At 36.4% G+C, this 14,656-nt stretch overlaps 1 protein-coding gene across 4 annotated transcripts in view; it reads left to right on the forward strand.

Annotated features, from left to right (window-relative positions):
- Positions 1-14,656, forward strand: part of PRKACB (protein kinase cAMP-activated catalytic subunit beta) — a 66,634-nt gene that overhangs the window by 21,901 nt on the left and 30,077 nt on the right. The window contains exon 1 of one of the 4 annotated variants that reach the window (XM_030953830.1): positions 8,796-10,250. The exons of 2 other annotated variants lie outside the window; for them this stretch is intronic. In XM_030953830.1, coding sequence (XP_030809690.1) covers positions 10,070-10,250 — 181 coding nt within the window. In that variant the 5' untranslated portion in view covers positions 8,796-10,069. Of the gene's footprint in view, positions 1-8,795; positions 10,251-12,329; positions 13,848-14,656 lie in introns of those variants that run through there. One more of the 4 variants, XM_030953829.1, reaches the window with a different exon arrangement.

A 14,656-nucleotide genomic window follows, 5' to 3' on the forward strand; every position in this document is an offset into this window, starting at 1 on the left:
TATTGAGAAGAATTTGTCTTTGTAGAAAAAGAGAAGAGCTAAAGGTTCATGGTAAGTTTCCTGCCCTGCTATTTTCATACCTATTCTAGATGAGTGCAAGCGTTTTGTTATTAGGGTTGTTAGTTATGGTTTTGTTTGCAGTTCTTCTGAAACTGTTTTTCTTATCTATATTCCTTGAGCTGGTTGCTTTAAGTAGAACAAAACTTGTATCCAGAATATCAGCCTTTCTTTCCTGTTTCTTAGAGTGAGTATATATGTACCCATTTTTCCTCAGAGCAAGGAAGGAAGATAAACTTGGTGTTTCAACATGAATGGCAATGAGGCTGCAAGTTTTCCAGCAATACATAAATGCATTGTTAGCCTTGCACAACTTTATGGAAAAATCATGTATCAGCAGTGTTTTCAAAAATTGCAATAATACTTTGCCTTATTTGGCTTATAAATAAAGCTGATATTTTCTTCTGACCATGTCAACTTCACAGAGACAAAGGAATGCAAATGTCATATGTTACCTAATAATAATACGTAAGCACTCATTTTCACTTCACATAAGTATTCATTTAGGCTTTTATTTCTTGTAGTTTAAGTGCTGGGCTTTTTTTAAAATGATATTAGAAAGGTGAGGAGAGGGCTCAGTTACTGCAATTACTAAGTTCATTATTTTGATACTTCGCTTAAATGGGTTGCCATGTGTTTCCTTCTACCCACCCTCCCTAGAGTGGAGGAAGGTGGATCTTATAGTGGAAATAAGTTTAGAAAAATTGCCCAATGTAGTGCAACTGTTACCTCATTTTGGCAGTTGGCAGCTTTCTTGGGTAGATTTTAACTTGAGAGGAATTGGAATAAAACCAGAACCTTCCCACATGCCATGTGACTCCCAGAAATAACAATTCTGTATTGAGCTTGTTAGGAAGAGCTGTGAGCATCTGAGACTGGCTCCCAGTGAAATGTTTGTTCTTCCAGGAGGAAGAAATGAAACCTCTGGCTAGTTACAAACTTTTAAGCATTTTTCTCAAAATGGTTCAAGTAAATTAAGATAAAAACTAAAGAGATGTCTTCAAGCTCTGCTCAATTAGAGAGATTTTTATTTCCCAGAAATAAGAAGGGCCTGTACAATTCTATCATGAGATAGACTTCACCCATTCAAAACAGGAATAGTTGAAACATTTTCTTTATTTTGGAGTAATCGTGATTAGGATGGCCTATCCTATGGTGTGACCACTGCCAGATGAAGGATGACATTCCCAGTTATTAGCAGAAGGCCCTAGATGGTGAAGCCTGTTTGGGAGAGGATCTACTCTGGAGTCTGCAGTGGAGGTGGGCGCTGAAGCACACAGTGGTACAGAAGGGTCACAGTATCCTTGTTCAGGAGGGTATGGGGTTGATTGGCACTGCTTTGAGAAGATGCTTTTAGTGGCAATTCACGGTATGAAACACAGTGATTTTCAGAATGCATTTTTAATTACTCTTTGCTGTTATTTCTCTTTAGAGAAAATTTAAGGTAAATACAATTTCAACTAATGGATGTTCTTGTATCTAATTAAAAAGTAGCTTCAAGGTGATTTACTGTGGTTAACCTGTCAGTTAAAAGTTTATATTACACTTAATTTAAAATTATTCTTTATTTTATTCAAATAGTGTTATGGTAGAAAAGTTTATTATTTGAGAAATCTAATGGAGTGAGCTCTATTACAAGCCAGCATAACAAAAACCCGCTTCTTAGAAAAAAAAATTTGCTTTTTAAACAAAATGCAGAATTGTTTAACTTCTCAGTATAAAAATGTTATGTATTATCAAGCACTCATTTCCCACTAAAAATAAGAAAAAATATTATGTTCAGCACAGCTTGTAACTTACTCTCCATAAGGTGATGAAGGAACCACTAGTTTCTTTTGATCTTTAAAAAAAAATCTTTGATCATGATGCTTTGAAAGGAAAAATACAATTGAAAGGTTGAGGATAGAGTATTAAGGAATTATATCTTTGCTGACATTCATATTGCATGTGGAGCTAGCATGCCATGTGAATTGTTTGACTTTGTTCAAGCAATTGTTCAGAGAATTACAAAGATTGGTGTAATTTATCCACAAAAAAGAAAAACACTGTGCATTTAATCTTGTAGTGTTTCTTTCCTGGAAAGTGCTTCCTGCTTTCCTATGCTTTAAAACAAATATAAAACCAAATTAAATATACTTGTAGTCATGTTATTTATCTCATTCTTTGTAAATAGAAGAGTGAAAGATATCTTTTGACCATTCTACCTGTCCAAGCTTTAGTTGTTTTGGCATTTGTTGTAAAATAAAACTTGGGAATGCCACAAGGTAATGTGGACTGAGAAGCAAAGTGCCTGTTGCTTACTGGTAAGCACATTTCATAAATAGCCAAAGGCAAATGTTTACTTTTAGAATTTTTTTTAACTTTGTGAATTATTTCTGTTATATTCAAATGTAAATACTATTTAAGAATATATTCAGACTAATAATAAACAAATTCACCTTATGTGAAATAAACTCAATATAAATTAGAATTTTTAAATTAAAACCCTCTACAAATAGGGAAAAAAGTACAGTCTGTGAATTTCATTGCTGCTTCACTAAGAAAAATAGCCAGTAATTAGAAGGTTGGTGTGTGAATTATTTCCCCTCTAAAAAATATGAGATATTCAGTTGTGTTTGTGCAACACATTACAAATGAATGACTGAGTACTTCTAAAATTTTCTGTTCAGTATTATAGTTTTTTTACCTCATACTTTGTTTGATCTGAAACCAGCAGATGGCATTTGTTACTCCATTTAAGTACAGACTAACATATATTTTGTAAACACAGTGTAATTAACCTCAGTATATAGAGAAATCTTGTTTTCTGATCTGTGCTTCTGATGCCTCTGCAGTCCTGCAAGTTCCTGTAGTTGAGATCCCACTCACTCTGCACAAGGTGTGTTTGGTGAGCTCTGAAATGCTCTCTTAGACGTTCTGCAGCCTCTTGTCCTGTGGCCAGCAGCATCCCCTCTACCTTTCAGCGTTTAATGCCCGTGTTCCACTCTAGCTGCTCTGGGGGACAGTGAGTGCTTCGCTTGTTCCTCTGTGCTGTGGGGTATCTGAATCAGAGCAGGCTGGTGGGAGACGAGGGAGCAGGACCCTCTAGGGCAGCCTGCAGTCTGGTGGGGCACTGCAATACAGGGGCTGTGTAGTGGTGAGCACATCTCTGCAGCACTTGGCCAAATGTTTTGTGCTTCAGACTGTGCTTTATGAAAGCCACCACTGTATTCTAATTTGCACTCTCTACTCCTTCAGTCTATGAAAAAGCACTATCCCTTTTAATAGAGTTACTTTGGGTTTGCTTTTTTTCTTATTTGGATATTTTTCTAATTGAACCTAAATGTCATATAATCAAGGAATGCTCCAGTTTTGGAGGAAAACAAAGGTATGAATTTAAAATACTTAGCTCAAGGTGGAGTCATTTGGTTTGGGTTATTTTTTTTCCCTTAGGAAGTGTGCTGGTGATTTAAAATGCAGATTGGCTTCCTGAAAGTGTTACTAAATGTCTCTGGTTACTCTAGTATTTAATATTTTGTCTTTTACTGTGCAGTACAGATCTGATAGTGAAATCTAGCTGCTAATATTGTAAATAATTGTCACCTACAAAACTTCAGTTTACGCGAACATTCTACTGCTCTTCTTTCTCTTACTTCCTCCCATAATCCTGCATCAAAAAATATCTATAAATATGACTCCAGATCTCTGAGTTAATAATAATTTATGATGTGTGGCACTCTGATTCAGGACACATAATGCTTAATGTGTCCTAGGAAGGAGTTTTTGAACCTAAGTGTGCCTCATATGGGGCAATTCCTTACAAGTTTCTTTAGCTCAGTAGCTAAACCAAGGAAGGACAGACCAAACCTGTAGATTTTGGAAAAAGGAGGGCTCCTCTACCCACAGCTTCCTGTAGCCAAAATCCTCTCCACAGCAGCTTTGCACCTGCAGGAGCCTTTATGGTTCCTGTGAAAGGCAGGTCTTCAGCATCCTTGTTCTGATGGAGAATGGCCAGGATGGAAGCAGGGAACTCCTTGGGCCCAGTCAGATACTCAGCAAACTGTCTGCATGGTCCTTCTAATTCAAGAACTTCATCTTACTCATTTTGGATCAATAACCCATTAATGCTCAACGTTAATCAACAGTAGTACTTAGTTTGATATAAATTAGGTGGACCAAAACCTTTATTTGCTGTTAGGTTTTTCAGAGAGGCAGAGCAATTGAGTTAATGCTAAATTGCTTCACAATTTAACCTTGGATTTTAATTTTAAAAGTCCATATACTTACATGTTTTTCCTAGACCTCATTGGTTCAAAAGCAGAAACAGCTTTCTCCTTGTAGATTACTATTTTGTGTAAACACAATAAAAACCATTTACATAGATACTTTCTCTTTTGCTGCAAAGTAAGAGTACAAAACTTCTGATTGGCTGTCCAGCTATCATAAATTGTGCTAGCAAGTAATTACAGAAGGTTATCTGAGCAGTGTGTGTGATTTGGAAGGTCATGGACACCAAGCAGATCTCACCGTTACTTTCAGATCTCCTGTACTTACATGAAAGCAGCTGTTTCAGAGATGGTTGCTGACTAACCTTTGTTTTACTGTGGAACAATTCTGTAATTTTTATTCTCATTCTGCCAGCATCCATCTTGCAGTCTCAAGTGTTGTACTGGCCAGTGTCAGTGAGCACAGCACCTTGAAGGAAGCTGTGAGACAAGCATGGAGCAAGGTGATGTCTCAGGGGAGAAATCCAGTTGTCTTTGGCAAATTGGACAGTTTTGTTGAAGATTTGCCTTTTGTACTGAGAAAGTTCTCTGTCCCCTTCTTGTCAGTGCTAGATGTGGGACTGTGACTACAAGGTATTTGATTTCAAAAAGACCAGATAATGTGTTGGTAGAAATGAGAAAACTTGATCTACTGCCATGGTATGTGTCCACAGCACATAAATGAATCACAACATCTTAGATGATGAATTTGTCAAATTATGACAAGAAAACTGATGGGAAGAGTAAGAACTTTTAGCTTACATATGAAAAGTCAGATGCTGAATTGACATTTTTATTTCCTTTTTTTTACTCCAAGTTCTCACTTATTTTTTGATTCATTTTTTGTCATCATAGTTAACAAGCAAACAATGCTTTTTGACCATGTGAGCTTAAATTAATGCTTCCTGATGAGAAGGTATTAAATGTGTGCTGCAGTTAAGCTGGTGTACAGTAGATGCCAGTAGAGACCTATGGAGTCAAAATAGAAATATGACTAGTGTTTCCATAGCAACAACTTCCTCCTGGCGGTCCTATTTATAGCAGTGCTGCAGTCCCAGCCTCAGTGCAGCTCTCGCAGGGACTCTCTAGGAAGGGTTAACCTTGTTAGAAAAAATGTAGGCATACAGGCACACTGAACCTGGATGGGTTTGCTTTCTTGTGTTTTATTAAACAATGAGGTTACTGATTGTGTTTACTTTCTTTATGTACGTTTTGAAAAATCTTTGTTTCAAAATGGAGAGCCATTAAAGCTGTAAGCTGTGAGCAAATACTGCTCCTCCTTCCGTGTGTTTAAGAAGAAATGCAACCCAGTGGAATAGTGCTGGATGTACAGTGAAAATCAAAACACATCTGCTTTTTCAAGAGCCTTTTTTTGTCTCTCTACCCATAATTCCTTCTGAAATATGCATGCGTGGCAAGACTCAAAATGGATTGTGTTCAATTACATAATTTCGGATGAAAATGTAGAGGGTTTTTGATTACAAAAGGGCTATCTGTACACTTTGTTTTACATCCTTTTCTCTCAAGGTTTATCTAACAACTAGAAAAATACCACACATATTGCCTAAGGCTTATAGCACAGACACTCTAGGTTTTTTTGTATATATCATGTAAAAAATTTGAGTTATTAAATGCTTAGAAACTTTATTTTTGAATTCAAAGTGCAACACTTCAATTATTTTCTTTTTATGAAATGTGTTGGCTGTGTCTTTCAACTTACAAACACTTTATTGGTCAGTAAGAGATGAGCAAAATTTGGCAAGATCCCCAAGCTCTTAAAAATGGAGGATCCCTCAGTAATACTTTGTATCAAGTAATTGCTCATTCCTTTTGTAATAAATAATAAATGCTGAAGTTGGATTTTCTTCTTTCATTCTTGAAATAACTGATGCATAAAGGAGAAAATGTGTTTCATCAAGTCATCAATTTTTAAAGCAAATAAACAAACTTTATTTAACCTCTAGGAAAAATAAGTTCTTTATTAGTCACTTATAGGGTTTAAGTTATTTTTGCCATTGATTACAAAAAAAAAATGCAGAAACTGTTGCAGTATGTCTGTTTAATACAGATAGAGGCCTCCTGTGAAAAAAAAATATTTCCATTTAAAATAATATGTTTTATATTTAAAAGAAGATAAAAATAGTATTTTTATTTAGAGAACTAGAACATGCAACCAGACAAATACTATTTCAAGATATGGAATTAAAATCTAGATTTTATTTACCTGTAGGTGATCTGGAATTTGGTTTGTATTGTAAACCCATTTTTCTAGGTCCTGTTAAGGAATAGGTTTAGTTGTCTTAAAAACTCTTGTCCTTGATTGCAAGATTCTCAGGGTTAACCTTCATTAAACACTAGAGAATGGTGTTATTTGTACAGTCCTGCTTTGCCTGAATATAGAAAAATGCACACATTATCCTTTAAAAATATTTCAAACGATTTCCAAGTAAAGTTACAACACATGGTAATATGCTGTTACTCAACCATCTGGGTCCTTTGAGGAGAGTTTTCTCTGATTCTTAATCCTTCATTTTTAAGGCTTGACTGGTACAGTACAGTTTCTTCTTAGAAATTGAGAAATATTGTTTTAGCAGAGATTATTAAAAATAAATTGTCCATGTAGGTACCTGGTAGATTTTTTTTCAGCAAGGAGCTGGAAGATCTGTGGCTGTGTCTTGTAACATGCCACAGGGCATCAGCCCCTGGGAAATCTGCCCAACCAATAGGTTGCCATCAGGAAAAGTGTAAATGGCTTTGTTGCCTTTATCAGCTTAGAGGACCACTGTGTTAGCCTTTGTCCTTAGGCTAACACATCATGATGTTGCTTTTTGTAAAATTGTGGGAGCATTTTTGCTGAAATACTCTTTATCAAAATATCAGAATTTGCACATGCAATGTTCAAATTCAGAGTTGAATGTCTCAGTTTTATGTTACTTGTTGAATGTTACTGCTCTGAGTTTTTGAATGTGTTTTTAAGTTTTGCCAAGATTTGGTGGTCGGAAGATAGCAAAAATAAAGTTTCTAAAGAAAATCAACATTTCGGTGTTGACTTTGGCTGCAAGAAATTGGAAGTTTATCTCTTACAGAACAGGAATTTCAGATTCTCTCTTGCATTCTGTTCTTCCTATATAGGATATAATTTACTTGATGTAATAATTAATTGGAAGATCAGCGTGTCAATAAGATGAAAGATTAAGTAAATGGAAATAGGAAGTTCCATCTTTAAAAATCATGGACTTCATTTGAAGACATTGAAAGCCATATGAGATGTGAGTCTGTATGGTAGCTTTTTGTACTGTCATTGGGCACTGCCAATCAATGCCAAGAATTTCCTAGATTAGGAAAGTGTATTACTATCTGTGAAAACGTGACCAGCACTTTCTTTTCATGTTTTATGTGTGCAGAAACTTCTGTAACCGTACACTGGCAGTAGTTCATAAAATTCTGGCAAATTCGGGCTTTCTCTTAGGATTTTTTCTAAGAATTCCTTTTTGGTAACATGTTTTCATTTAAACCACTTACTTCTGTGATGTCAGAGTATGGGTATTGATGATTCTTATTTTGGCCCCTGCCTCAAATGTCCAGGCTAGGCATTTGGGTGCATGAAGAGCCCTGAATTTTGATGGGCAGAGTTGTTCTGTGGCAGTTTCCACATCTCTCCATGGACTAGACATGGCTGGCAGACTGGAACTTAAGTAATGTGAATTTTGTAAATTACTGTCTTTCAGATCAGGGAAACAAAATGTTTTAGTTGAAGACCTGTGTGAAAGATAAGACAACAGTAGTGTAACAGCACAGAACCATGGGAGAGCAGAGAGACAGGATAAGCACGCCATCATACCAGGGAGCTTTGTTTCCTGGAGAAAACAGCCAAGGTTAGAGAAAATATGAGTCTCTTGGAAAGAATCACTCAGTGCCCAAGGACTTGTGGTGAGCTGCAGGGGGAGCACATCTGCACAATTCCAGAGAGGCTCTTCAGCTCCAGAAAGATCACCTTGCATGGAATAAGCATCTTGGTGTTGTCTTAAATAATTTTTATACTGTTGTGTGGGAATAGCATGGCCTTACTCTGTTTTGAAGTGTTGGGTTATATATGGCATGGAATATATCCCCTCTGCCTATTTGTGAGCCCTGGTAAGGCCAACACATCCTCATGATCTTTGCTACCTCTTGTTTCTGGCAGCAGAGCCTTGAACCAATGGGATGTTGTGGATGTCATAATTGGTCTTGGAACAGAGCAGGTGAAAGGCTGGAAGGCATGAGGTGGCATCCAGAGAAGGTCACAGCACCAGACCCTGATGGAGGAGCAGCCTGAGCACCTCTGCGATAGCTGATGATTACCCGAATTAGCAGATGGCTGTGCAGAATGTAGGCATTTCGACAGTTGGTTCCAAATTTTGACCAGGGACTGGAGAAAGAAGTTACATTTCCAGAGTATCTGGAGCCTGCAAGCACAGGGCATTCCTGGGCTTTGTGTAGAGTCTAGAAATGTAATGGGTTGTGCTGGCTGAGGCCAATCACAAGTGTAGCAGTGCTCATGAGGAAGAATGTAGCCAAATTTGTAAAATCTGTCTGTTGGCATTTTTATTGTTTTATCACTGTCATGGGCAGTTTGTCAGCATGAGGGTTTTTTTCTGAGGCACAGGGCTGTTATGAAATGGTTATATAATGTCCAAGGGTGGGTATCTGCTGACATTTGAAAACTATGCAGTGAGAAGTATGGTGGTGAAAAATGAGAGGTATGTCTTTAACACGTGTTGACTGTAAGACAGGAGACAGATTGTGGAAAACATATTTCAATCTTTCTTAAGAATAGCCTAAAGTTTTAAAAAGACACATTGTAGATGTGCAGAAATAGATGTGTTTCCATTTTCACAAAAACGAATATTTAGTATTACCCATTGTAAGCATGCAAAATTACATAATTTGCAAATAATTATAGTGTTAAATACAGCTTTCAGTTTCTTTTCCTTATATTTTGTGCCATTAAAAGTTACACTTTCTAGACTTACTCCACAGTTGAAAATACTAAGATTTCTTGTGAAAGAATGAAATCTTATCAGCAAAATTTAAATGTGTTTGGTTCATTCGCAGAATAAGTAGAACCCAGTTTGAAAAAGTATAATGCAGTTGTGTTTAAATGTGCAATAGAATTCAACTTCTTCACTGATTTTATCCACAGAGGAAAATAAAAAGGTTTTTCTTCCTCCAGTAATAAAATAAGTTTGTTCAGTAACTTCCTTGCTTAGGAAGTTGATTAGTTGAAAGCATGAGATTACTAAAGATTAGATTCCAGCTGGTTATGTTTGCTGTGATGATGTGGTACTCCATCTTAAAAACAGGGGAGGAACTGCAGAATAGTTACTTTTGGTTTTTTTCACGTGTGGTTGTGGTAAATGAAAAAAATGCCTATCTACTTTCTGATCTTCTAGACGGGTTGTTTGTAGTACTCTAACATAATAAAGTATGAAGTGTAATGCATTAAAAAGCTATGAGAACACATACTAGCAAAATTATTGCTTGTTTGTTTTTTAAAAAACAAAACACTTTTCAATGTACATGAAAAGAAACTTTTCACTGTATAAGCCAGTACATCATAGAGCTCAGTACATCATAGAGCTTTTCTTAACAGGAAGTAGAAGAGAGTCGTGGTTAGCAAACACTGCAGGCAGGAAGCTCGGCACATGCATAGCTCTGAGTGGCGCTGGGGCGTCCAGCTCCCTTTAAATGTCTTCTCTTATGCTGTTGTGAGTCCCTGGTGTGTGTAGATGGCAGGGCACAAGGAGGTCCCTTGCAGCCAGGGCACGGCCACGGCGCTGCAGAGACTGGAAGGGTTTGCTAACCGCCTCTTCCATAGGCACTCCAAGAATGGTGCGCATGAGCAGAGAGCGGCTCTGGAAAATGAGAGCCAGCAGTGCTCTGAGTACACTGTCCAGTGGGATGCATCAAGTAAGTGTGGGGAGGGGTTTGTTTCTTTTATAGGTGGCTGCTCTTCAGTTTGCCTCGTGAATGAAGTGTGAACACTGATGTGTGATAGGTTCCGGGGCACTTTTGTAATTCGTGACCTGAAGTTATTAATGGGAAGAAGAGCATATTGCATCAGGCAGGGGGAAGATGGGGGCTGGTTCATGGACTGGTGGCTGGCAGGAAAATTTATCATGCATTCCTTTTTCTTTCAGAGCACAGTTGACTTGTTTTGGCAAGCCCCCACTCCAGTTCTTACTTCTAAATTACTTATTTTCAAATTAAATCAGTGAGTTCAGCAGATGTAGAAGACTCTAACTAAAGACTAGAATATTTAAACTTCAAAATAGGCAGACATTGCTGTGCAGATTAAAATTCTAATTAAAGGGATTTTCATTATTCATAGTTTTATTTTAAGGGATATATACATCAGAAATGGTCTATATAGCGGTAAACAATATAAAATTGAGTTTGATTTTAACTATTACATATTAACTTAGTGTGGGAATGCTGATTAGCTTTAATTTCTTAATTAGTGAACAGTTTATAGTATTATTTGTATGGATTAAAATTTTTCATGGTTGTATTTTGAGCAATGAAAAAGATTTCAAAAAGTCACAATCTAAATAAATTGACATTTGATTTTCTTTTTAATTTTAAAGCTGTGTAGTATTTTGCAAAGCAATTCTTGTCTCTGGTTAAATACTCATTTTAAAATGTTACAATATGGTAATTTATGATAATTTCGTTCCAAATTTCAGATTCATTGATGGATTTGAGATAGCACAATTATTTCAGTTGAAGATAGGCCATGTTGGAAATTCTCAGCATCACAGTATTGCCATGAAGAAAATCAGCATTTATACTTCTTACTTGAAATTTAAATTATTTTATGAGTAGGTAGTGAATCTATTCTCAGAGCATAAGCCGTAAACATGGAAACAAAAAGGTGTTAATGCAGTGATCTAAAATAGATTAAATCTAGGTCTCCCAAATGAGACAGGAAAGAATTGACTCGTTTTGTTGGGAAGATAAATGATGAAAGTGCATAAATTCTGGGCTTTCACTTCTCCATAATATTTTCAGCTTGGTAAAAATAGGCACATACTTGTGTTTATGTAGAAGGTCTTTTTTATGTAAATAGCTGTTTGGAAAAAAAAAACACTGAAGCATTTTTGTTTATATAACATGAAAAAACCCATGGTAATGACCTACTGACACTCACAAATTGCGACCTGTTTTGTACAAGTTTCTACTTTCTTCCCCTCTTCATAAGGCAGGCTTCCTAGTGTGACATGTTTGATGAGGAAATGGACTGTTGTGTCTCTTGATAAACATGGTGAAAATGACTGTTCTGTGCTATTTTAAGTTGTAATTAAGCAGAACAGTTGCATGCAGTTTTCTGAGCTGAAGTTGTTGAGCTGGTAACTAAATGGTGGGTGACTATGTAGCTTTGGTTTTGGGATGAAATTCTGAATCTTCATCCTGAAACTCTACCTTCAATCTCTAGATTATTTTTAAAAAGTAATAATATAAATTACTGTAGGTACTCATGAACTGAGTTCACATTTAAAGGTTCTCATTTTGCTACCACTGAAGTCAGACTGATAGAGAAGAAAAGGAGTACAGTGGAGGAAGTGTTTCTGTCTACTCCTGACTTCTAATTAGATCTTCAGAAAAATACATCATCACTGAAAATAGTTTGTAAAACATGAAAGAGAAACAAGGTGTTTGGGGTTTTTTGTTAATTTCATTTTGGTTGGTTTTGTTAATTTCATTTTGGTTGGGGGTCGTTTTGTTTTGTTGTGGGGGGATTTTATATCCAAGAGTGCAATGTCATAGAATTGCCTAGAGTCACTGAATTAAGCTTGTAGATTAATTTCCCAGATAGTTTATTGAATAAGCAGTGTTTGAGAAACATGCTGGTGTTTGTCTTGGAAGGATATTTGAGTATTCCCAATTATTCTGCCTATATCACTGGAACTTAAAAACATTAGTGTAAAGTTTAAGGTGAAACTACGTAGCAGACAGCATGAATTACTCTTGAAATTCAAGACAAAAACATTCTAACTCCTGGAAAAAAAACTGCAAAGCAACTTCTCAGAGTTTTTGTTGTTTTAGGCTTCAGCTAGAATCCATTTGAAAAGGAAGTGAATGTATTTGTATCTTCTGGTGTAATGAAATACAGTAGCAGCTCTGTTTTTTTACAAGCGGTTTCTGCAGAAGCTCTGGGGTTGCTGAAGGGGAAGGAGCTGCTGCTTGTTTGGGTGGACTTTGGTTGTCAGTTACTGTTGTCAGTGTTATGATTTGAATGAATTACCATGTGGTCTATGGCCTTTGGGGATTTTCAGTGGTTGGGTTTGAAACTTAACATCTTTGCTTTGTTATTTTGATATATAAAGTGTACAGTTTCTCCGACTTGCCTTGGATACTTGGTTGATGCATGAAGTTAATGTGTTTTGTAATGTCCTCAGAGTCCAGTAGGGCAGAGGTGACTCAGGGCACCACAGGCCTTGAAATATGTTTTAAAAAGTTGACTGAGCACACATGTGATGGTACAGCCTGAACTGGTGACCTGGTCAGTTGTGCTGCACTGCCTAAGGGTGAAAGGGACGTGATGGGAGCCTTCAGAATGATGCATTTCATTCTTTGTTTAGAAGTCTTGACTGTGACCACTTGCAACTGTATGGAACCTACATTTTGGTTTTTGCTTTGTTTTCTTAGTTGCATGTAGCTCTTTCAAAAACTGAAATGCGAAAGGAAAGGAGAACAAGGATGCTTGATTTTGAATGTAGAGACAGTAAGATCAGTGTGTCTTATATTCTTGAACCAATAAAAGTGTTTTCCAAATCTGCATAAGAATATCAACAACTTGGATACCTGAAATGGTCAGAAGGGTCACCACTAGTGCATCTGCCGTCTTCATAGTCTCTAAATTGAAAGTGGATGCGAGATAAACAATCAAAAGAATATAATTTGATCTCTGATTCAAAATAATACCAGTATACTTCCAAACACAGTAGAATGATTTCTAGAGATTTAGCTGAATAGTTACTTGTATATGTGTGTAGAGAGAGAAAAACACATGTTAAATATGAAATAATGTACAGAGCATACTGTATGAATTGCTTAAAGCTTTAGAATAACTACTAGTTGGGTACAAGTCAACAGATAATTCTGGTCTAAGGTTGCCATGGAAACAACCAGTGCTTGATATAATTGAGAACATCTTAAACCCTCCTGGTGTTTGCATGCTTTTTTCCCCTGCCATTTTGAGTTGCTTTAGACATGAATAGGTAGCATTGGTCAGAACAGTAGTAGTTAATGAGCAAAACCAAATACCTGTGTCCTGAATATTGATTTTGATATCCTACTGGTATCTCGTGCTTTGTAGTTTTTTGCATCACAAGGAGCTCATAAGGAAGAGCAGCTCTCTGGATTCTGTGTGCTCTCTTTCTGGTTAGTGTGTAAGTGTATTTAGAGATTGAAGCACTGATTTGGTAGAGATTAACATATTTCATCAACTGTTGGATTAATATTTGGAGCAATATGTTTCTGAAAACTAGCTCTTCAGCATGAATGGTAAGTCTTTTCTATTTCCTTTTGACACGTTTTTTGTTCTGTCTTCACAATCAGGGAAAATCTACCAGCTTTCCCTTTCTTGTCTGCAGAGCTGCATCGGCTGCTGATTTCTTTGTTTTTGTAATCGACTCGCTGTGGGTTTCTATGTAAAATTATTAGTCTCAAAGATTTGCAGTTTTTTATTAAACAGTTTGCTTTGCATGACTGGTATTTAGTGTTTTAAATATTATTTTAAAGCTTTCTTTTAGAAATACCTGATTTGGACAATTTTGTAATTGAATATATACATCTCTTCACTTAATTTTCTGTGTTACTCATAGTAAATTATTTTCTGTGAATTTTTACAAATCAGAAAGGCCTTCTGAAATTATGGTAATCATCACCTGAAAAATCTAAACGGGCTTTTGTTTTTCATCTGAACCAGCTTATTCTGCTATTATTTTAGTCTTCCAAATGCTGGGATGGCAAAATAGTTGAGGTCATTCATGGAAGTAAGGGAGGGGAGTCTCATTTGAAATGAGATACTGCAATAGATCTAGTAAACTTATCAGGCAGGTATTTACTTTCCAAAACCACTGTGACTCGTTATTATAATGTACTTCGAATATAATGGGGTTATGAAGTGCTATAGTCTTACTTGTAATATTATTGAAAGTTATTTTTTTCAATATATAGACTGTAAATCTGTTTTCTTAGAAAAATATATCCTGTGCAAATTGTTTTCAAAAAGCCCAAATATGCTAGTTTCCGGAGTGATGCCTTTTTGTTTCAAACAGATAGTCTGGAGCTTTGGAAAATGACTTGAGACA

The sequence above is a fragment of the Camarhynchus parvulus genome, chromosome 8, assembly GCF_901933205.1.
Source record: "Camarhynchus parvulus chromosome 8, STF_HiC, whole genome shotgun sequence".
Lineage (NCBI taxonomy): Eukaryota > Metazoa > Chordata > Aves > Passeriformes > Thraupidae > Camarhynchus > Camarhynchus parvulus.